The following is a 21,007-nucleotide window of genomic DNA, read 5'->3' as shown; positions in this document are numbered from 1 at the left end:
GTGCGGCACCATGAAGGCCATGTATTAGCCACATTAGCAGTTCAGCAGATGGATGTTTTTGGTGATAATGACACAATGATGATGATGAAAATGACAACAGACTCGGGTGAGAACGATGTGAGAGTGGAACACTCCATGCTAAGCCCCCAGTTCAGACAGTGACGTTCAGTGAGCTCCATTTTCTTAAATTGCAGCCTATAAAAGCTGTTTATTCTAGTTTGAAATCAACTGAACACACGTCTGAATGGGGGTCAGTGATGTTTGTTAAACCAAACCAAGTCAGTGGGTGAGAAATTCATTGATGGTGGTGATGTTTGTCAAAAACGCACAAATCCGTGAACACACAACATGCTGTACAACACACGCACACGCGCGCGCACACACTCCTGCTGGCCCACACACACACGCACAAAACCACGCTTAGCTTGCGAGCGTATTCAGACTAAAAAAAAGCACCTTCGGGGTTATTTCAAAAACACTGTTCTTCATCTCAGCCCCTCCCACCAACCAGTGTACCTTTCTCTCCTCCTCTTTGGCCAGTTGCTGCTCCAGCTGCTGCAGCTGCTGTGTGGACGAATCGCACATTTGGCTGTAGGTGGACTTCAGCTCCTCCAGCTGAGCCTCCACGTTAGCTCGCTCCTCTGGCGACAATCTGGAGAAAACACAAAGGGACGGGATTGGAGCAGGATTACGGAGGATCTTACAATTTACATCTTACAACTACCTAGAAAACAGGTAAAACATCTGCTACAAGACATTGCTTAAAGGTCCAGTGTGTAACATTTAAGAGGGTTCAGTGGAACTAATTGAAGATACTACCCATACATCAGAGTGTAGAAAATAAAAATTGCTTTGTTTTTGTAGCTTTAGAATATTTATGAATACTCGAGGGAAAAGTTGTGCTTTGTTTCAGCAGCAGTAATGGACAAATTTGAGTTTTGCATAGTTCCTGATGCAATTGGGAAAGGAAAGCATCACTAAATATTACTCGCTGGACCTTGAACTAAATATAAAACACATTCTGGCTTATGTATATTCATGTGGTCCTGTCAAAATATTCCCACAATATTCTCAAAAGAGCTTCATCCTTCTTCTCATTCCTAAACTCAGTGACAGTCACTGTGTGGTGTTATAAGTCTTTTTCTGTGTTCAGAACTTACTTGCTGGCCTGTTTCGACAGCAGGAAGACTTCCGTGTTCCGTATTGCTTCAGCCACTTCGTCCTTCTTAGCTGCGAGCTGTTCGTTGATTACCTTTATAGAACATGGAGGACCAAAAGCAATATTAGGAATTTAAATGTTCCTAACATCTGAAAGGTTCAAAGCAGTTTTAGATTTCTGTTGCACCTGTTGAGCAGCAAGTGAAGACTCTGGGTTTGGACCCCCGGTTCGTCTCTGGAGACCTTTGACCCAGCCCATCAGATCTGAAACCTGGCTGACCCTGGCCTGCTTCTCCTCCTCCACCTCTTTCTGCACACATCAAAATGATGTTTAACAACAAGTATTTCATGTCATTTGGATCATGTGGTAGATGGAAAATAGTCCCCACCTCTTCTTCTTCTAGTCTTCTCAGAGCATCACTGATATATTTGACATGCTGTGTCGTCAACGTGACCAGGGCTGTGTAGCGTGTTCGCAAGTCCATGAACTGGAGAGAGAAGAATGAGATCATTTACGACATAGAAATCACACTCAGACAAACTTTCCAGACAGATGTTAGCTGTGATATTGTTAAATAGATTTAAGTGTCATTTTCTCTCCTGACCTCCTGAGTGATAGCGTCAGAGGACGAGTGCATCCTCCTCCTCTTGACAGGCGACTTGTGTGTGGATTCTACAAAGGCTCTGTACGTCATCAGCTGGAGTTCATAGTCCTAGAGAACAGATTTAAAATCTTGTACAAGCTTGGAAACAAAATAAATTGCTGCATTTTTGAAATATTGTAAAAGAAAAACAGCCATATATATAAATATATATATTTACCTTCACTGAGGTGCAGTACTGTTTGGAGTGAGCCTGACACTCATCTAGTTTGGTCTGGTTCTGTTCAATCTCAGCTACTAATGCCTGAAATAACAATATATTATATAGAGTATTTTATTATCATTTTTCCAGGTGATCGTCCACTCAGATCTACATCAGCGTTACTCACCGTCTGCTGGGCCAGCTGCTCGGACAGAGCTTTGCTGTCAGTCTGTCCAGGTTGTGTGTTTTCTTGTCTCTCTGTCGTGTCTTCGATCCACCGGATCAAAGACGAGTGACCGTCTCTGTAGTGATGCAGCGACGACCCCAGGGATTCAAGGTCGGCCCGTCTGCAGTTAGACAGGAAAAGACTCTCAGGACATTTGATATAACAGTTTTGCCGATTTGTACCAGAATTAAACAACTAGTTCTACTCGAAAATGCTGTGGAAATCAGGTCCAGACATGAAGACTGGCATCTGGATTGAGCATAGATATATAGATAAAAGTCTCGCTCTTCTTCTCTTTCTCACCGAGACTCTATCTGTCTCCTCACGGCGCTCCACCTGTCCGTCATCTGATTGGCTCTGTCCTGGTAGAGCTCCATCTCAGGGCTGCGGTCAGGGTGGAGCCTGCTGAGCTGAGACCCCGCCTCTTTGGCTCGAAGTACAACCGAGTGCAAAGACTGGAAGATGTCCTCCTGCTCGGCGAGCTCGGCCTGCCACGTCTGACGCAGGAAACAAAAAGAACCAAAATATAAATATGTCTTCTTTTGTCTTTAGTCTCATGAGAAGACGTGAGTTTGTCTCTTACCCCTAACTGATCTCTGAGAGTGTGAATGGCTGTGGTGTCTGCAGGGACAATGTCCTCTTCACTCAGTCTGCTCTCGTACTTCCTGACCTGGCTCTCCACTTCATCCAGGCTGCGGATCAGGACGTCGACCGTCTTTAACCTTTTCACAGAGGAAAATAAATAATTTAAGTATCCACGCACAATTCGTTCATAAATCCCTGACTGATCGAACACAATGCTACCAACTTTTCTAAGTAGACGGACGAGAGGTTGTGCAGCTTGTCCGTCTTTTCCACCGCCTGACTGAGCTCGGAGCGGAGCGTGGGAATGCTGGACGACGTCGGCTTCTCCTCAAAGAAGCTGACACAGCGGCGAGACACGTCGCCCAAACTGGAGCGCAGGGCGTCCAGCTCTGACTGCAGCCTCTGAAGAGGGAAGACCATTCAAGAAATTGAGATCAACCATCTCTTACTTACACATCACAACCTGTAATCAATCTTATTTTATCCAATGAACTTCTCTAAACAGCATGAGATTAGTCAATACTGAAATATTTGGCATCAAAACTATGAATCACACTCTTGTATTCAGAAGGTTAACAGTGGTGTTGTTGCCTCTTGCTGCCAGCAGATGGGGCTCACACTGACCTCCTGCTCTGCAATCTGCAGAGTGTTGTCAGTGCTGTCTCCTGACAGCCTGCTGGAGGGCGGAGTCTGAATCCCCCTCATCAGTCTCTGCTCGGCGTCGTTCAGACGGAGGGTGACGTTCTGCAGCTCTGACAGATACGAGCGAGACACCGACTCGTCCTTCTCCACTGCAGAGGGGAAAGAAAAGAGAAGAAAAAAGGGGTCTGACTTTGTTTTATTTATAGAACGACTCAGCAGTTTGCTGTCAAGACACGACAAACGAGATTAATCACGATCTCCGGGGTGATTTGTTTAGTATGATGTCACGCTGAGCTTCATTTGCATGCAGTGGCAAAGTCATTCACTTAAACGGGCTGATTTCACTGGTTTGCTTTGGTTTGAGCTGCTAAAAATAATAACACAGTAAATTCTCATACAGAGCCGTTTAAAACCAAGGGACGCTAAGGTTTCAGGTACAATCGTTTAGATTTACAAAGCAGTTTTGCAAAGTAGCCAAAAGCAGACAAAGGAAATCAAGAAATCAACCAGAGGACAGAAAGTACTGTCATTAATTATGAATCGAGTGGTCAGAAGCATTTGTGAATGTGTGGCTTTAAAGTAGTTTCATGAGGATGCGGCATGACTGATGTCTGTTGTGGTAGAATATAACAAATGGTTAAATATCAAACATACATTAAATATAATATGATATTCTATCATAAAATAAGTGCATAAAGGTTTGTTAAAGGAGTTTGGAGAGGAAGTTCTCTCAGAAAAGATGAGTGTTCATGTCACTCCTGCTACAGTGGTTAAGGAGAAGTAACAGTCTGTCAGTTTCATTTGTAGAGTCAGTGGAGTTTGACAATGACTTGATGAGGCAGTGGTAGAACATTCTGCAGGACTCAGCACAAGTTCTGACAACATATTTCAGGGTGTCTTAAGTCTCACCAGTCTCCATGTTGAGCAGCAGGTCCTGACAGTGCCGCTGAGCCTCCTGCACGTCCTTCTCCAGCTCCCGCCGCTCGGCCGGCGCGAACAGAGGGCTCTCTTTGCTGTCGGACAGGAAGTCGGCCAACTGCGACTCCAGGTGATCGAGGACCTGCTGCCGCTCCGACGGAGACTGACGTCGAACCTGAGAGCAGAGAGAGACGAGAGAACATTTCATCCAAACGGAACGGGACAGAACACACTTCTCACACAGGTTTTAAAATGGTCACACACTCACTGTGTCCAGGTTCCACGTGGAGACGGTCCTGATGTCTTTGAGCAGGTAGTGCCAGGAAACCACGCTCTTCATGTTGACGTGGAGCTGATGCCACAGAGACATGACCTTCTGGTACAACTGCTCCGTCCTGTAGACACAAACAGGAGAGTGAATATGCAACAAAACATGTCCTTTTTTCTATAAGAATCCAGGAAATACAACAGAAATATTGTCAATAAGTAACAGTTACAGGTTTGTAGAAGCTCTATTACCTGCCGGCTGTGTCCATAGCCTCCTGGTTGGGCGGTGGGACAGTGAAACACACAGATGGGACCATGGCCTCGTTCCCTGTGGGACTGATCACCTTCCACTTGGTCCTCTGGGAGTTGTCCTCCAGAACACACTCCTCTCCTCGGGTTATTGTGATCTGAGAGGAGGAAGTGGTGGCACAAAGACATAGGTTTTTGGAGGGACGGAGGAGGAGAAAGAAACAGGGAATAGAAGTTATGAAAAGATGGATGTGGGACGTGAGTGAGCGACAGTTGAGGAACAGGTGAGATCAAAAAAGAGGAGAAAAGATGACGATAAGGTCAGAAGGGAGAGGGGGAATAAAGGGAGGTTAAATTAGGAAGAAGAGGAGGAAAAACATGTCAAAATAAAAGCAAACAAAAATGCATGGATTTCATGGCGTTAGCGGAAGCTCTAACATGATCTGACGTTAGACAACCTGCTTTATACACTATAAACATTTTTATTATATCATTTGAGAGTGAGGTTTTAATGAAGCCTGTGCTGGATTTACAAATTTACAAAAAAACAACAACTACATTAAGAAATCTATGGCACGAAAAGTGTGAGTTTGTGATTAGATTTTGCCATTTTTAAGTCAACAAAGGTTTGAGAACTCTCCTGCCTCCCACACCCCACTTGCTTCTCTCACCTCTTCTCTACACACACACAAACACACACAGATATCAAATACACCAGGAATGCAAAGCTGTGCACATCAGGTAGATGCTGCACTGTATATGAAATGAAAATTAAAGCTGTGGATTGTTATTTTATGTTTGGATTAACTGAATGAGCCATCAGTGGTTGCTCCCTGCACTTTTCCACAAGTCCATGTGAAGCTAAGGCGAACTTTTAATGAACTAAAGAGTTTTAAAAATATTTAAAAATATGAACACTATGAATTACTTTTGCTGATTCTATGAACTTGATGTGCCGTAGTTTTATTTGAATGTACATTAGTAAGCGGTGGAGTCTGTGTAAAAGTGTTAACTATCATCTGCATATAAAATAACATTAAAAACACTGATATAAATAAAAGTTTTTACAAGTGACAGAATATATTAGTGAGTGGATGAGTGAGGGGCAACCACAGCATCGTGAGTGTGTGTGAGTGTGTGTGTGTGTGTGTGTGTGTGTGTGTGCAGTGTAAGAATCTGAGGTGAGAAAGAGGGAGAGAACATAGGCAGCTATACCTGAACGTTTGTCTTGCCAGCCCAGCCGACAGACGAGAGGAAGGGGAAGAGGATGAGGGAGGAAGAGGACGGAGTGAGGGGGGAGGTACATGAGGGTGTGGAGAGAGAGAGAAAGGAGAACACACAGGAAAGTGAAGGAGAGAAAGATTATTGTTTTTGTTCACTTTGTCCAGACTCTTTTTAGGGTGAATATCTTTCATCATTTCGGATCAGTCGAGAAAACAAACCACCTTCACCTTCCTTCCTTCCTTCACCTGGAAACCTCAGGGCATGAAACGAACACCCGATCACACGCCAAATACGGGTAGATTTTTACGATTAGTGATTGGTGAGTTGTATCATATCTGCTACGCAAGTGTAACTCAACAAGCAAGTCCGACATTTATTACGGCCAGAATGTGGCAGCATATTTCTGGGGTGAAGAAAACGGTTGTAACAAGGGACCGACAAAAGGACGACAAGGATGATTCAAAGAACAGTAGTGTTTCAGTAGTGAAACAACACACTACAGTGGCAACAAAACAATGACAAATGAGCTGCTTAATGCTCAGTTTGGTGTTAAACCATCATTGAGATGACTGCATGTTTCTATACATCTGTTATTTTCTATCAACTAGACCTTGTCATTGACTAGATTAAGTTGGTTAATAACTCAGCACTTTAATCTGTATTCTGAACAAGTTCTGAACTTATGCATTTTCTGTGTTCACCTTTATTTAAGGCACAAAAAAGTGAACTTCAGGCCCTGCATACACTACATGTCCGTGTGCACGTAGAGTTCGCTTCACTGGATATATTGACCCTGAGGATTAGAACACAGCAGCAGACTATAAATAGAAGCACCAGCAGGTGCGTGTCCACAGCGAGCTGCAGGAGAGCGAGGTGATGGTTTTCAACTTAAAGGGACGGATGAATAAATGATCGGTCGCTGAGGACATCACAGCTCAGGGTGGGAGGATGAGAGGAATACGGCGTATACATGTGTGTACGAGCCCCAGAAGAATCTAGACTCCACGGAGGTGTGAAGGATTTGGAGAGGAAGTGCAGGTCAGAGAGGAGGTGGTTGGTGGGGAGGGTATAAACGATAAAGGGTGGTGAGGTCAGAGGTCAGTGGTGGGCTGGTGTTGAATATAAAACTCTGAACCCACAGATTTCCACGTCTGCTGTATCAGAAATGCAGTTTTCAAACAACATGCACAGCAACATTTTTAAAAGACCACGTGTCATACCTCTATTTGTCTGTAGTCGCAGATGGATTTGATGGGCGTGGTGGCGCCGAGGTTGCTCTCCGCGCTGCGGGGGCGTAGCTGCACCACCGTCTTGGCCCGGCCCACCAGACTCGCCACCGTGCTGCGGTACTCGATCAGCTGCTCCTTCTCCTCCTACAGGAAGAACAGCTCCATGATTAGGATTTTCAAACGTAAGAGAAAATACAATTAGGTTTACCTGAAAACAGGCTCAGTGAAGCGAAACTAACAGACCTGACCGAGGGAGCGATTATGTGTGATACTGTTGAATTTCTGAGCAGTAGAAAGGTTTTATTGACACTTTTTTTTGTGTTATATCCAACTTTACAATGGAAATGAGTTTGCAAAATTCAATCTCTGTATCAATAAGCAGTAACTATAATCCTGTCTGAGAACAGAGACAGTTTAGTGTCCATGTTTGACCCTCGGAGGTGTGAAGACTCCCACACACACATAAAACACTTGAAGTGTTTGCCCTTCACCCTGACCGTTAACATTACATTTCATCTCTGTCTCACTCTCACCAGAGAGTCATTAAGGATTTATGACAAACATGGAGAGAGGAGAGGGAGGGAGGCCATGACAGGAGGAGGAGGAGAGGAGGCTATGAGGTTCACAGCTTTATAACACAACACCCCAGACATGAATTTCCCACTGAAGTGATATTGACTGCAGTCAGCACACAGCTCTGCTGCACCACAGCTCACTTCATACAGTCATAAATCAAGTGTAGGTGGCAAAAAAGGGATTAATATCCATTAATAAAACAGCAAAACATCATGGAAATGGAGCAAGAAATTCATTTTTTTTAGAGCAAATTCCAATACGGGGTGGATGCAGGATGATTTATGATTGATTTATTTTCAATATTTGAAACATAACAGTTCTTTACTGTTGAAATTATGACAAACTCTGGTACATGGAGTGTGCTAAAACCTATGAAATTGTAATAAATGGTGCAGAATATTTGGGTTATGATGTCAATATTAGTATTAGTTTTACAATTGACTTCATTATCGTATTTCAGACGGCGTGACGTGAAAAACACATTTCATCTATCGTTATATTATAAAGAGAGACTCCGGATTAAAGCAGCTTGGTCTCATGTGTAACGTTTAACGCGAGGGTGGAGAGAGAGCGTCTCCTTGATTTATGAACCTCTACTTGGTTACGATGAGAATCAAACAAAAACATCCAGCTGACTCTGTTTACTGTCACTTTTCTCCTCCCTGTGAGAGACGGAGCACAGCGAGGTGGAAACTTCATTAGAAGTGGAGCTGTGAAAGTGATCAACACACACACACACACAGAGACGCTGCTGCATCAGCATCATCACAGAGATGACACGGCAGAATCTAGACTCTGTGCAGTTCAGTGATGATGTGTGAACAGAGCGTGTGTTTATAACGAGGTAAAGATGATTAGCACTGCCATAAAAACCACTGAAAACACGTTTGATTGTGGTGAATTTCTATTAACGGGAAAATCCAGAATTTCATACGGCTTCATATCAACCATGTGATTTACTCTGAAGTTCCACCACAAGGGGGAGTCTGCACCTTTCTGGTCATAATCTTGTGATTTTAAAGTGATCTTTGTATAAATTAGGATTAGGAAGGAATTAGATTTCACATTAGTGTATAGAGATCAGAGTCAGATACTGTACCATGGAGTCCTGCAGCAGGTCTTCCAGTTTGCTGAGTCGGCTGTTCTTGTCACAGGTGTACTGTCTCTTGATTGTTTCCTGGAGCTGCCGCAGGTACGACTCACAGTCCCGGGCGTCGCTCACAAACTACAACACAAACACAAACACGACAAAAGAGGAAATTAGTATATTTTAGATGCTTTGTGATGATTTTCAGGACATAAGACAATAGTTTATTTACTTTTTAAAACAGAAACTGTCTGAAATCATCACCATCATCATGACTGTGTGAGCCTGGGTTTAATTAAACCTGTTATTTTCTACTAAACCAGTGTTTTCCCAGCCAAGGCAGGTGTTGAGACAAATTAAAATGTATATACAACAGAAAACAATAAAGCTGCACACATTTTAAACAAAAGCAAACAATATATATTTAAAATAATATATATAATATTCTAAGGTATGGACATGGAAACCATGGAAACAGTAAAAACACACCGACAAAAGATTAAGCCTCACCTGGAAGTATGCCGTGTTATCTCTGAGGTGTTGTTCTACACACACACACAGCTGGTCCACCCACTGCCACTGTGTCTGCAGCGCTGCACTGTACGCCTGCACACACACACACGACAGGTAATTAATGCTGCTTTCAATGTATAATATGCATCTGTGCAACAAAATATGCAACTAGTTGTGGGGAAACAAAAGCACGTTGGTCTAATTGTCCTCTTTAATCAGCCACAAAGACAAAATACTGACACATTGAAAGGTTAATGCAGTAAAAATGTTATGACTTATTGGACCTGTGTGCTTTAAAATTTATACATAAAATAAAAACTGATCTCCTGCCAAATACAAGACAGTCACTATCAGCTCAGAGGACACGTTTAAAGGACGTAAAAGGATGTACGTATCGCTATTTGAACTCAAAGAAACATTCAAATCCTGAGCTCACCTCCACAGTCTGTTTGGCAGGATGATTCTCCAGACACAGGCGACTCGCCGTGTCCTGCAGCGACCGCATCACATCCCGCTTCTCGTCCAGCTCTAACCTCATTTCCTGTAAACACAACAAAACACAGCAGACGGTTTGGTTTTCATTACAGAATTTTCTCTGGCACCGGCCTGATGATGATGTGAACAATGATGTCTAGGGCACATCTGAGTCACTTCTGTCTTCAAATATAGCTTTTGTTCAGTTGAGTTGGCTCTATGAAGGATTCATGACCCACAACCACCACCAAAAAACTCCAAATACACTATAATTCATTCAACAGTGACTGCTCATGAATAGAAAAGGAGAAGGGAACTCAAAGTGTCACTCAGTGTCAGCTCAGTTCATTGATATTAAAGTTCTTTTTAGGGTTTTCCTGCTCCTGCTCAAACAAATATCAAGTTGTTCAGCTCATAAAAAGCTCACTCCCAATTCCCAACGTGTATAATGTATAAATATATATACTGTCAGAGTTGTCTTTTGTTTTATTAACAACTGTTATTTCCTGCTTTTACAAGGGCTGGAGGATGGTGCAGTCACGAGACGTTACACACAATCCACATTTCCTGGAATACCATCAATGTTTACTGTAAAATTACACCCATGTGAGGAGTGGTCTATTCCACTCACGTTGTACAATTCTCTCTTTGCGCTCATGTTGGCGTTGTTCTCGCTCCAGTCGTAGGCGATTTCCTCCTCCTCCCTCTCGTTGAGCCAGATCAGCTCCTCAGTGCAATGCGACACGAACGCGTGCAGGCTCTCCAGGCTCCGCAGGCGCCATGACGAGTGTTCCTACAGCAACCACAGACAACACATCGTGCGTATTAATCGTATGTGCCTTTTACACGCTTACAGCAAATTTAACAGCAACACAGAGTGTGTCGAAATAAAGTGCAGCGGAGATGACGACGTTCCAAGATGACTGAGAAACAAACAAAATATGAATTTAATGTAAATGTACAAGCATTCATGGGTTGTTTATAAGAGGAAATTTCATTTTACAAATCAAAATATCGTGTGTTAATACCATAAATATTTGACTTCTGAGATCCGGCAAGTAATGTTATCACTTATTTAAAATGTATAATAATATACACATTTAGGTGAACAGAAGGAGACTTCTTAAAGGGAAAATAACAACCAGAACATGAAGGTTATTTTTGATTATTAAATAACTAAAAGATAGTTTTTATAACCAGGTGTTTGTGTTTAAAGTACAAGAAATAGCACAAAACTGTCTTTAGAGACCAGAGACGAGGAGACAAAGAAATAAAAGGAGAGAGAGAGCAGATGCAGATTTGTCTGCTTTTAGCATGAGAGTCCCGTCACGCAGTAATGGGATTAACTGAGGGAGGAGTTTCACGGGGAAACAAAGAAAAGGGAAAAACGGGAACACACATACAAGCTCACAAAGACGATATAATTATTATATTTGAAATGGAGACTAACCAGTAGTTTGCAGTATTGGTGCTCCAGCTTTGCCAGGGTTTCAGAGTAACTGCTCTTGAAATTCGGGGAAACTTTTGCCTGAAAGAGGAAACGGCAGCAGCAGCTCCATTAAAAACACTGTTGTCAAATACAGTGTATATGAACATTAGTGTGTGTGTGTGTACCTCGTAGCTGCGTGCTTCCTGCAGGCTGCTCAATAACTCCTCGACGGCCGTGTGTATGTCGTTGTGCTCTTGAAGGTTGTTTTCCACAGATGGGAGATCTGCGCCCCACTCGGCTCGCTCCAACAGCTCCTACAACACACACGTGAAAATATTACATATATACAATCTCAGTTTTCAGACTTACTGTATGTAGATATGATCATAATGGCATTTACTATGTTGCTGTTTTATACTAAGTTGTCCTGATGGACAGATTTGTTGCGTTTTCCCTTAAATATTAAAGAGCTATCATCATAATAACCATTTTTCTACTTCTAGTTGATGTTTTATCATTGTAAACAGCATCTTTTTGGATGCTTAACTGTTAGAACAGATGTTTGGGGTAAAAAAAAAAAAACATTTAGTTTTATTCTGTGGTGTTCCTAATGAGAGAAAAGATAAAACAACACTAAATTTAAACAAATGAATTCATTACAAGGCTCAAGAAAGTCCAAGAAATATAACTTTCAAATAATAAAAACATGTATTTGACAGTGAGAGTTGGTTTGATAATGAATTATATCGTTCCAAAAAGGAAAACTATGGTTAACCAGACTTTAAACTGGTGAAAATTTAACAGAGAGGTCCTCAACATATTAAGGAACTGGAGAAAAAGTGAGGCCCAACTTTTGGCCCAATAACCATCAGATAATGTTTGTTAAGTTTTGTCAGTAAACTTAAACCTAGCAGAGACCGACCTGCGTCTCTTCCACCCATCCGAGCAGCTCGTAGATGAACCTCAGGCTTCCCTCGTCCTCCGATGAAGACATGGCCACCAGCTGAGAGCGAGCCATGGGTCGCCTCAGGAGCGCGGCTCCCACGGCTCCCACAGCTCCCACTGCTCCCAGCAGCGTCTGTCCCAGCGAGAGGCCGCCGTCGGTGGCTCGCTGCCTGGTGTGTTCGGCTCCGGTGCTGCCCAGAGTCTGAGCGAAGTGTCCTTTCCTGTAGACGCTGGAGCACTGCAGTCTGAGGGAGACCAGCTCCTCCTGAAGGCAGGACACTCTGCAGGGGACGGACAAATATGATATATGTGCTCTCCATTTAACAAAAAAGTCATTTGTCATTATCTCTAGACGATCTGTGAACTCACCTGAACGCCAGCTGCTCCACCTGGTAATATTTCTCCTCTCGCAGGACTTTGAGCTCCTGCTCGAGTTCTCGGATCAGAGACTCGCAGTCCTGCAGGTAACAGGCCAGCTCTTTCTCACACTGCACCGGCTCGCCGCTCTCCACCCGAGACATGTCCTGGACACGAGGAGGACATGGTGAAAATGTAGGTGAAATTATTCTCGTTTGGCAAAAATTAAAGAGAAGAAAAACAGCAATACTTATTTTTTTAAGTGTACAATCACTTAGTTGTACGAGTTTCTGATTTTAATTTTCCCAGAATGAGCCTTTTATATTTACATCATGTGTGTGTGTCTATACTCACAGCCTGGAGTGTGTTCCTGGCCAGGGTCAGTTTCTCCTCACAGTCTAGAGCCATGTTCTGAAACTTATTGGCTCTTTGAAGCAGCAGTTCTACCCTGGAAACACACACACACACATTAGGTTATTAGACATGTCTGACTGTGAGAGTCCACACAGATAAAGCAAAACCAGCATATGTGTGTGTGTGTGTGTAGTGCCATGTACACAACACTACATACCTCTCCACAGCCGGCCTTAGAGCCTTCTCTCTTTCCAGCATCTCCAGGATGAGTTTGCCCCACTCCTCCTCCAGATCGTTAGGATGGAGGCCCTGAGGAAGTTTAATACGACCAAACTCCATCCAAACCTGGACACACACACAAAGAACGAAGATATAGAAGAACAATGATGTAAAATATGTATAATGTCAGTACAAAACAAAAAAGATACACTAACAAAACTCCATTAAAAGCCTCCATTCCATCAGCGTTATAATAAAAGTGGATCATAAGTCAAAGACTACGCTAACATCAGCTGAGTTAGAGAATAAAGGAGCGTCTATAATCGGCCGTCACGAGGAATCTGAGCACAGTCACTGTCACAGTCTGCTGCTCTCCTGCTTCAGGAGAGAAATCTAACGCTTGATTCACAAAAACACAAACAAACACGCAAACACACCCGCTCTGAGGCGGACTCCCATGATGCACACAGAGTTCTGCACATGGTAGCTTCACTTAATGGTGGCACTTCTCTGGCTCGGTCTTACCTCTAGCAGTTTGTAGAGGTGTTCCACGTCACCTTTCTCCACCTCCTTTGCAGGAATCTCCGTCTCCTTGAAATGGACGTACTCGTTGTAAAGTGCCTGGAAGACGAGGAGGAGGAGGAGGAGGTCAAATCAGAAGCCTTTACATCTGAGTGGTCATTCTACACTTCTCCTCTAGTTGTGCCAAGACCTCAGACGTAAAAATCACAGCAAAAACCTGCTACTGGCTTTTTGCTCCTCTACAAAAATAATCTGAATTCTTCACTCTCTTTTCCCTAACGTCTCCACCTGATGTCCATTTGATTAAACCTCTGTCCTTCTCCTCCCTCTGGGTACACAATCATTTCTAACTGAATATAAAGAGGCATATTAGTGTCCCTCCTCTCAGAGTTTTCTCTCTACTGGTCTTTCTGCTTAAATACTTGTATTGATACTTGAAGGCGTATTTAAGATAAGATAAGATAAGAGAGTCCTTTATTCGCCCTGCAGTGGAGAAATGTACATTGTCACAGCAGAAAAAGACTGTAAAGATAATAAATAATACATTTCCACATATATGAAAGCAAAATATATTATATTATAGACAGTTACCAGATTATAACTGTATGGGCTTGATATTACAGCATTATATTATATATATATATTGCACGTTAAGATTAATTCATGAGGACACCTCAGGTTAAAACAACAATTATGACATTATAGGGACTCCCCTTACCTTGAGTTCTACAGGGTTTTGAGGGAAATTCTTGTTGGCCATGACAGCCGTATGCTGGCGGCTCCACTGGAGCAAAGACGAGAACCTGGACTGATACTCTGACCAGCGCTGGTCCACCTCCTGATGATGGAAGACACAGAGGAGGAGATGGATGTGAGTCATAAACTTCACAGACTGCATCATAAAGAGTCATTTCTGTTTAAATGGCTTCATCATTATCTGGAAGTTCCAGGTCATTTACTCTGTTTGTGGAAATCACATTTCTAATGAAAACAACATAAAGAAACTGCTGAAAAGGAGAAATGCAGCGTTATTATAAAATGTAGTGCAAGCATGTCTGGAGTTCCACTTGATAAAGCTAGTGAATTTAGTGAAACTGGTTCTACTGGTTGAAAACACGGTGGAGCAGAGGATAACGTACATGTGCAGCGATGCCCTCTCCTCCCTCAGGGATTTTGGGGAAAGCATCATAGATGGAAGAGACGTAGGTGATGACTGACTTCTCATCAGGAGAAGGAACATCGACGTCTGAGGAGAGACCGGAGAGAAATATGGATATTAGGGAAAAAAAGAGGACAGAAAACCGTATGGCTGTCATTTTTGATGAAAGAAAGGTTTTTTAAATAATGTATGCAGCCCGAAAGCAACGTAATTTAATGGAGAATGTGTCAAAAGGTCTAAGCGTCAAATGTTATCAGGACTGAAAAGGCTCTGAATTTCTCTGAAAATCTCAACAGAGAATCAGAGCTCATGGTTTGACATTAACGTCTCACCCTCAGCGTCCAGCAGTCTGGTCACTCCTAACGCCTCTGCGATCTCAAAGGCCTGCTCCAGGTTCTCACGGTTACTCTGCTGAGACAACACCTCCATGTCGATCAGGTCGGGCCTGGAGAACGCAAGCACACTCACTTTAAACATTTCAAAAATCACAATTTTGTTGCCGCTAAAATCTTTATTCTATTAACAATCTGTGCGTCATGAAGCATGTGATATTTAGGATTTCTGTACAGTAGTGGAATAACATTTGTCTTTTCTAATAAAGACTGGTGAACAATCAGTAAAAAGTGAAATGCTTAAAGCCTGCCTCTAAGTAGAAATGAGGTCACATTATGCTGGCTGCATCCTTCATTTTATTATCAAACCTGGGACAAGCAGCACAGGGACAAGCACCTTCAAAGCAAACTGTGTGTGTGATGTTGGGCTATAAATAGATTCTTAAACTTTTCCTGGACAATTCTTTGTGTTGTGCTGACATGAAACAAATCACTTCCTGTTTGCTGCTGGGTTTGTGTGAAATGTAATGGACATTTTCCTTTAAAAATAAAAGTTAACTCGTTTCATACATAGTTTTTTTTGTGGACAAATGGCAGCAACTGAGGTGTAAAAGAAAATGGCGATATTCATATTTTTAAGAAGCCGGTGTCACCTGTATCTGTGCAGCAGAGCGTTGAACATGCGTCCGTCGCTCCAGGATGAGGTGAAGTTGACGCAGCGGAGGCCGGCGTAGCCTTCTATCGCCTGCTGGCTCCATAACAACAGCTTCTCTTTGGCTGTGAGGTCGCTCGACTCGCCGCACACGTAGATCTCTGAGATCTGCAGGGGGGAAAGGAGAAAGAAATGCGGTTATTATTTATATAACCACGAATCGGCCCAAAGTTGCTGCTCGTGTTGATTTCACTCGTCATTTTCGCCCCTGAAGCTGCTCATCAACAACGTCAGCGAGTGAGGAAAACAAGTCTGCGTGTGTTGATGAGACACGGCCGCCTGCAGTTTCATATTAATGTAAACATTTTCTTCTCTGTAATTCATCATCTCTCCTGCCTCCATCATCTCAGACCAAACACTCTCTCTCTCCTTCATCTCCTGTTTCCCTCCCCCTGTCACCTTGGTTATTCACACACTTTCATCTTTTCCGCTTCACACACGGATCAACCTGCTCATCGTCCACCTCACCATCTTTTCTTTGACAGTGATGTGAAGAGACAAAGAGGATGATTCTGCACAAAGCAGTCAGGGAGTTAAGTTACAAACTAAAAACTCCAAAAATGATTGTTTTAATCTGATATCATCAGCAGGTTTGAGGAGCAGCTGCACCTTCAATTATATTCACCAACACAGACATACATGAAAAACTATGTTGTTGACAACATAAATTAAAATATGAATTATTAACCTGTTTGGCACACAATTGCAAATAGAGATTAATTGTTTTTTGTTTACATATTTGAATCAATGAGAAACTGTTGACTGTCATCAGCATATACAATGATCTTCAAAGAAAAAAATGTTTGCCCGCACTATAAATATACAGAAAATTCTTCAATTATAATTGAATAAGTAAATTATTAAGAAGCTAAGATATGACCTAATCAGTTACTAATGTGATAGAAGGTGTTTTTAAGGTTTATTTAGTAAATGTGTTTGATTGAATTTGTGATCATTTAGCTCCTTTTGTTGTCTTTTGGCAATTTAAACTCTTGGACACCATTTGGACCATTTGTACATGGTTTAAATAGTTTTGCAGTCGTCCAGATCTTGAAACGTAAATACTTTGTTTTAAAGTTGATTTGAGAAGCAACTAATGAGTATTTTCATAAACGATTAAACTGTCGATTAGTTTCTCGAAGTACTTGTTTGGTCAGTAAAATGCAAAATATGTTGAAACTTTATTCAGTTGTAATGATTTCTTTGTTATATGGAAAAAAGAAACCAGAAAATATTCTCATTTAAGAATCTGAAGAATCAGAAAACAAACAAACAAAAAATTAGTAATTGATTAATAAATGATACATTATCAAATAATAATAATCATTGCAGCCCTAATAGTGTGATAATGTGATTGGCTGGAAGACTAAAACAGTTTCTGTGAGTCCTTCCAAAGGAATAAAACAAAAATAAAGGAATAAACTAAGCATGCATCAGCAAAATTGTGATTTTAAACTTCCATATCAGCCTAGATTTTCACAAGTGTTGCATCATTCTTCAGAATATGTAATGCAACAGCAACAAAAACACTGTTAGACGCCACAAACAGACGCCTGACGGTGGGAACTGTTCCTTCTCACCTCCTGAACTCACTCTGTACACACATGCATGTTTACTCCTGTGGAGTCTGACGGGAAACCTCACTTCTTTATTTATGTTTTCCTGCAACTGAGCAACCAAGACCACTCTGGCCACTTTCCATCCACATCCTTTTGTCTCCCAATTTGTTCTTTTCTGATGCGACTGAAAAGACGGCTGATATATGTGTGCGCTGACTGTCAGAGCTTGGCTGTCATCAGTATTCTTACGTCATTCAGTCTTCACTGACCAACCGTCCGGTAATTCCTCCCCTCTCTATGACCGTGGTTCTGTCTCTCTCTTTCCCTGCTGCTCAAGTCCGGCCTGTGCCAAGAGACTGCAGCAAGAGCCAAGAAACACCGAGAGGCGGAGGGGAAAAAGAAGAGTGAAGAGAAGTGGAACCGTAGCAACACAGGAGGAGGAGGAGGAGGACGAGAAGACTTGCATACTAACAGTCACTGCAGGGGAAGATGATAATAACCACCATAAACAACCTTCACACTTGATTATCAAATTAATCGTTTAAAGTGTTCTGCTTCTTAAATGAGAATATTTGCCAGTTTCTTTGCTACTTTAACAAAAGTAATTTTAGAAACACTTTATAGAAACTGTTGACTGTCATCAGCATATATAATGATCTTCAAAGACAAAAATGTTTACCTGCACTACATATACAGAAAATTATTATTTTATAATTGAATAAGCAAATTATTAAGAAACTAAAAAATGACCTAATCAGTTACTAATGTGACATATGGTGTTATTAAAGTGTATTTAGTAAATGTGTATGATTGAATTTGTGATCATTTAGCTCCATTTGTTGTGATAATAATGAAGTTTGGCAATTCTTGCATGCGAACAGTCACTGCAGGGGAAGATTATAATAACCACCATAAACAACCTTCAGACTTTATAGTAAAATTAATCGGTTTTAAAGTTTTCAGCTTCTTAAATGAGAATATTTTCTGGTTTCTTTGCTCCTTGAACAATGGTAATTTTAGAAAAAAGTGTCTTGTGTTGACTTTCTTGTAGTAATCAACAGGTATTCAGTATCTGTCAGTGCATATTGTAGTGAACACCACCGACTGTGTTCTCTTCACGACTTTAAGAATCATTCGTCCGTTTCTCCTCTGGTTCTACGTCCTCTATACTTCAGCTCCACGCTGCTCACATCCCATATTCCACATCAACAAACCCACTTTACAGAATCTCATTATCATTCACGTGTGCAGCCCACGTGGCTCGACACCGCATGGTCATTAAGAGTCTGGAGCTTCTTTGATCCCCCTCACCTCTGCAGAAGAATCGGGCAAAAATGTAGCTCGTGAATCCTCTGTGGTCACAAACACATCCATCATACAGTGCATGTTATGAGAGTCGAGAATGTGTGTGCCGTCATTAGAGGACGTCAACCTAACGTCAGCTGCAGCGCTTAATTAGCCTGCTGGGTATTCGACTGGCAAGACAAATGCAAAAAAACAACTGTTAAATGAACTCGACTCACTCTCCTTTAGCTCCAGCTTGTACATTTCGAACTAATAATGAGACAAACTACTCAAAGCCATCTAATTAATTCCACCTGAGGAAATAATTCTATTTAACGTGGATCATTAGTGGAGCTTTTACAGCAGTGGCTGCCTTCATATTCCACCTCAATGATGTGTCCTTACGTTCAGCTCCATTCACACATCATTTTTGACTTGGTTTTTACCAAATAATTGGTCAATTAACAATGTGTCGACAAATAATCACAAGTACTTTGAGTATTTCCTTCAAATCAAAGTAGGAAAGAAAAATAATGATGATATTTTATCATTTGAGGAGCAGATTTTTGGGGCCGGAGAATTTCTGCAATAATCACAGTGTCTTTTGTCTAGGATTGGGATTATTACAAACTATATTTTGTACAAACTCCTTGTAAAGTACAAGTTTTTAGGCAAATTAAATGTATAAACAGGGTTCCCACATCTAGGTTGATGTCCAATTCAATTTCCAGGACCAATTCCCACAAATTCAAGGACCAAATGTGCTGACACAGCTTAAGACGGGAAGGCAACTTGAAGAGACGCTTCGTCAATGATGGTGTCCACTTTTATTGATTTGCAGCAATGCTCTGCATCTGGACAAGTGATTGTTCTTTTTGGGATCTTGGAAAAGTAATTTCCTTTTAATTTACTTTGGTGAGCCAGAGATCTTGGAATTTCCATTTCCCAGGCATCACGTCATTTGCTCTCTCTTGCTTAAGTTTACTCGCTCACTGTTCTGCAAGGAATCTCACGTCAACCACGGAGAGAGACAGTGGGACTGTGGACAGTGGGACCTATAACGTATAGTCTACGAAAATCGAGCAATGCAGGGCATGAAACAGTAGGTGGCGCCATAAACATACAAGGGAGACATTGGCCTAATATCAACTTAAGCTTTGAATGTTTCTTCAAAGAAACCCCTGTATATTATGTGCGAGTGTCTTCATGTTGCAGCAGAGGCAGAATAAAATAAACTTGAATAAACAAAAACAACACTATGATGCGGGTGAGTCATGATCCAGTCACAATGATCCTCTAGTATTGAGTAAATAAATAAACATGGCTTCTTTGAGGTTTATGAGGAGGACGGAGGAGGTAGAGCAAAGGATGGAGGGAGGAGATGAGTGAGGATGAGAGGACGGACAGAGGAAGAAAACAGATTAATGGTTTTATCGGCACTTAAATAAAATGTGCATCTGTGAATCCCTGGCCAAGCAATAAAGGATGGAAGCGTGCATGAAGAAAAGATGGATACACGGATGATGAATGACAGGATGAGTGGATGGATGGATGTAAGTGGTGGTTCCAGACCTGTTCAGATTGATGAATGCACATTTCAAATTCCTCTTAATGCAGAAACACACACACACACAGAGAGTCACCATGACACAGGGAGACATGCGTATTGATTTTTGCTGCCCAGTAAAAACCCTCTTTAGCAGGAATCCTCTGCGGCGCAGCCATCTACAGTACATCTGTGTGTGTGTGTGTGGTTCTCATGACTCAGCAGGAACTGTGCATTCAATGAGCCGCGTCACACTGAACATGACCTGACATGATGTCAGAGGAAACACACACACACTGACAGTACTGTCTCTTATTAATTATAATAATAATAATAATATTGATAATAATGTGGAGGAAAAACATGAATAAAACCGAGGCAGTTGTTGTTTTAATGCCGCAGAATCTGCTGCAGATTCTTTCACTTTCAAGGTGAAGGAGAGCTGGAAGTTTCCACAGACTCGCTCGCTCTCTCTCTCTCTGCTGTGTTTCACACAGAAGCTTAACATCTGGATTTTTTATCCACCACTTCCACAGGTGAAACAACTCTGAGAACCTTCACATACATCCTTCTGTTAATAAGATATCAAAATAAGAAACTGGAGCTGCAACTAATGATTATTTTCATAATCGATTAA

The 21,007-nt window shown here is 41.9% G+C and overlaps 1 protein-coding gene across 8 annotated transcripts in view; it reads right to left on the bottom strand.

Annotated features, from left to right (window-relative positions):
• macf1a (microtubule actin crosslinking factor 1a) overlaps positions 1 to 21,007 on the bottom strand; it is a gene marked incomplete at its 5' end in the record, with an annotated part of 197,578 nt that overhangs the window by 83,954 nt on the left and 92,617 nt on the right. For 7 of the 8 annotated variants that reach the window (XM_083899806.1, XM_083899808.1, XM_083899809.1 and 4 more), the window contains 30 exons: positions 517 to 652; positions 1,161 to 1,252; positions 1,346 to 1,468; positions 1,548 to 1,646; positions 1,764 to 1,871; positions 1,981 to 2,064; positions 2,150 to 2,309; positions 2,492 to 2,685; positions 2,772 to 2,910; positions 2,997 to 3,175; positions 3,398 to 3,564; positions 4,325 to 4,508; positions 4,602 to 4,728; positions 4,853 to 5,007; positions 7,294 to 7,446; positions 8,978 to 9,103; positions 9,476 to 9,571; positions 9,915 to 10,019; positions 10,584 to 10,745; positions 11,403 to 11,480; positions 11,567 to 11,695; positions 12,304 to 12,607; positions 12,696 to 12,850; positions 13,038 to 13,131; positions 13,255 to 13,382; positions 13,782 to 13,877; positions 14,497 to 14,616; positions 14,918 to 15,024; positions 15,270 to 15,382; positions 15,923 to 16,089. In XM_083899806.1, the coding sequence (XP_083755932.1) occupies positions 517 to 652; positions 1,161 to 1,252; positions 1,346 to 1,468; positions 1,548 to 1,646; positions 1,764 to 1,871; positions 1,981 to 2,064; positions 2,150 to 2,309; positions 2,492 to 2,685; positions 2,772 to 2,910; positions 2,997 to 3,175; positions 3,398 to 3,564; positions 4,325 to 4,508; positions 4,602 to 4,728; positions 4,853 to 5,007; positions 7,294 to 7,446; positions 8,978 to 9,103; positions 9,476 to 9,571; positions 9,915 to 10,019; positions 10,584 to 10,745; positions 11,403 to 11,480; positions 11,567 to 11,695; positions 12,304 to 12,607; positions 12,696 to 12,850; positions 13,038 to 13,131; positions 13,255 to 13,382; positions 13,782 to 13,877; positions 14,497 to 14,616; positions 14,918 to 15,024; positions 15,270 to 15,382; positions 15,923 to 16,089 (4,080 nt within the window). Of the gene's footprint in view, positions 1 to 516; positions 653 to 1,160; positions 1,253 to 1,345; positions 1,469 to 1,547; positions 1,647 to 1,763; positions 1,872 to 1,980; positions 2,065 to 2,149; positions 2,310 to 2,491; positions 2,686 to 2,771; positions 2,911 to 2,996; positions 3,176 to 3,397; positions 3,565 to 4,324; positions 4,509 to 4,601; positions 4,729 to 4,852; positions 5,008 to 7,281; positions 7,447 to 8,977; positions 9,104 to 9,475; positions 9,572 to 9,914; positions 10,020 to 10,583; positions 10,746 to 11,402; positions 11,481 to 11,566; positions 11,696 to 12,303; positions 12,608 to 12,695; positions 12,851 to 13,037; positions 13,132 to 13,254; positions 13,383 to 13,781; positions 13,878 to 14,496; positions 14,617 to 14,917; positions 15,025 to 15,269; positions 15,383 to 15,922; positions 16,090 to 21,007 lie in introns of those variants that run through there. The other variant, XM_083899813.1, reaches the window with a different exon arrangement.

Source organism: Microchirus variegatus (assembly GCF_963457635.1).
Source record: "Microchirus variegatus genome assembly, chromosome: 13".
In the NCBI taxonomy this organism is placed as follows: domain Eukaryota; kingdom Metazoa; phylum Chordata; class Actinopteri; order Pleuronectiformes; family Soleidae; genus Microchirus; species Microchirus variegatus.
The sequence above is the reverse complement of the archived record's forward strand: the minus strand, read 5'-3'. Positions and strand labels throughout refer to the sequence as shown.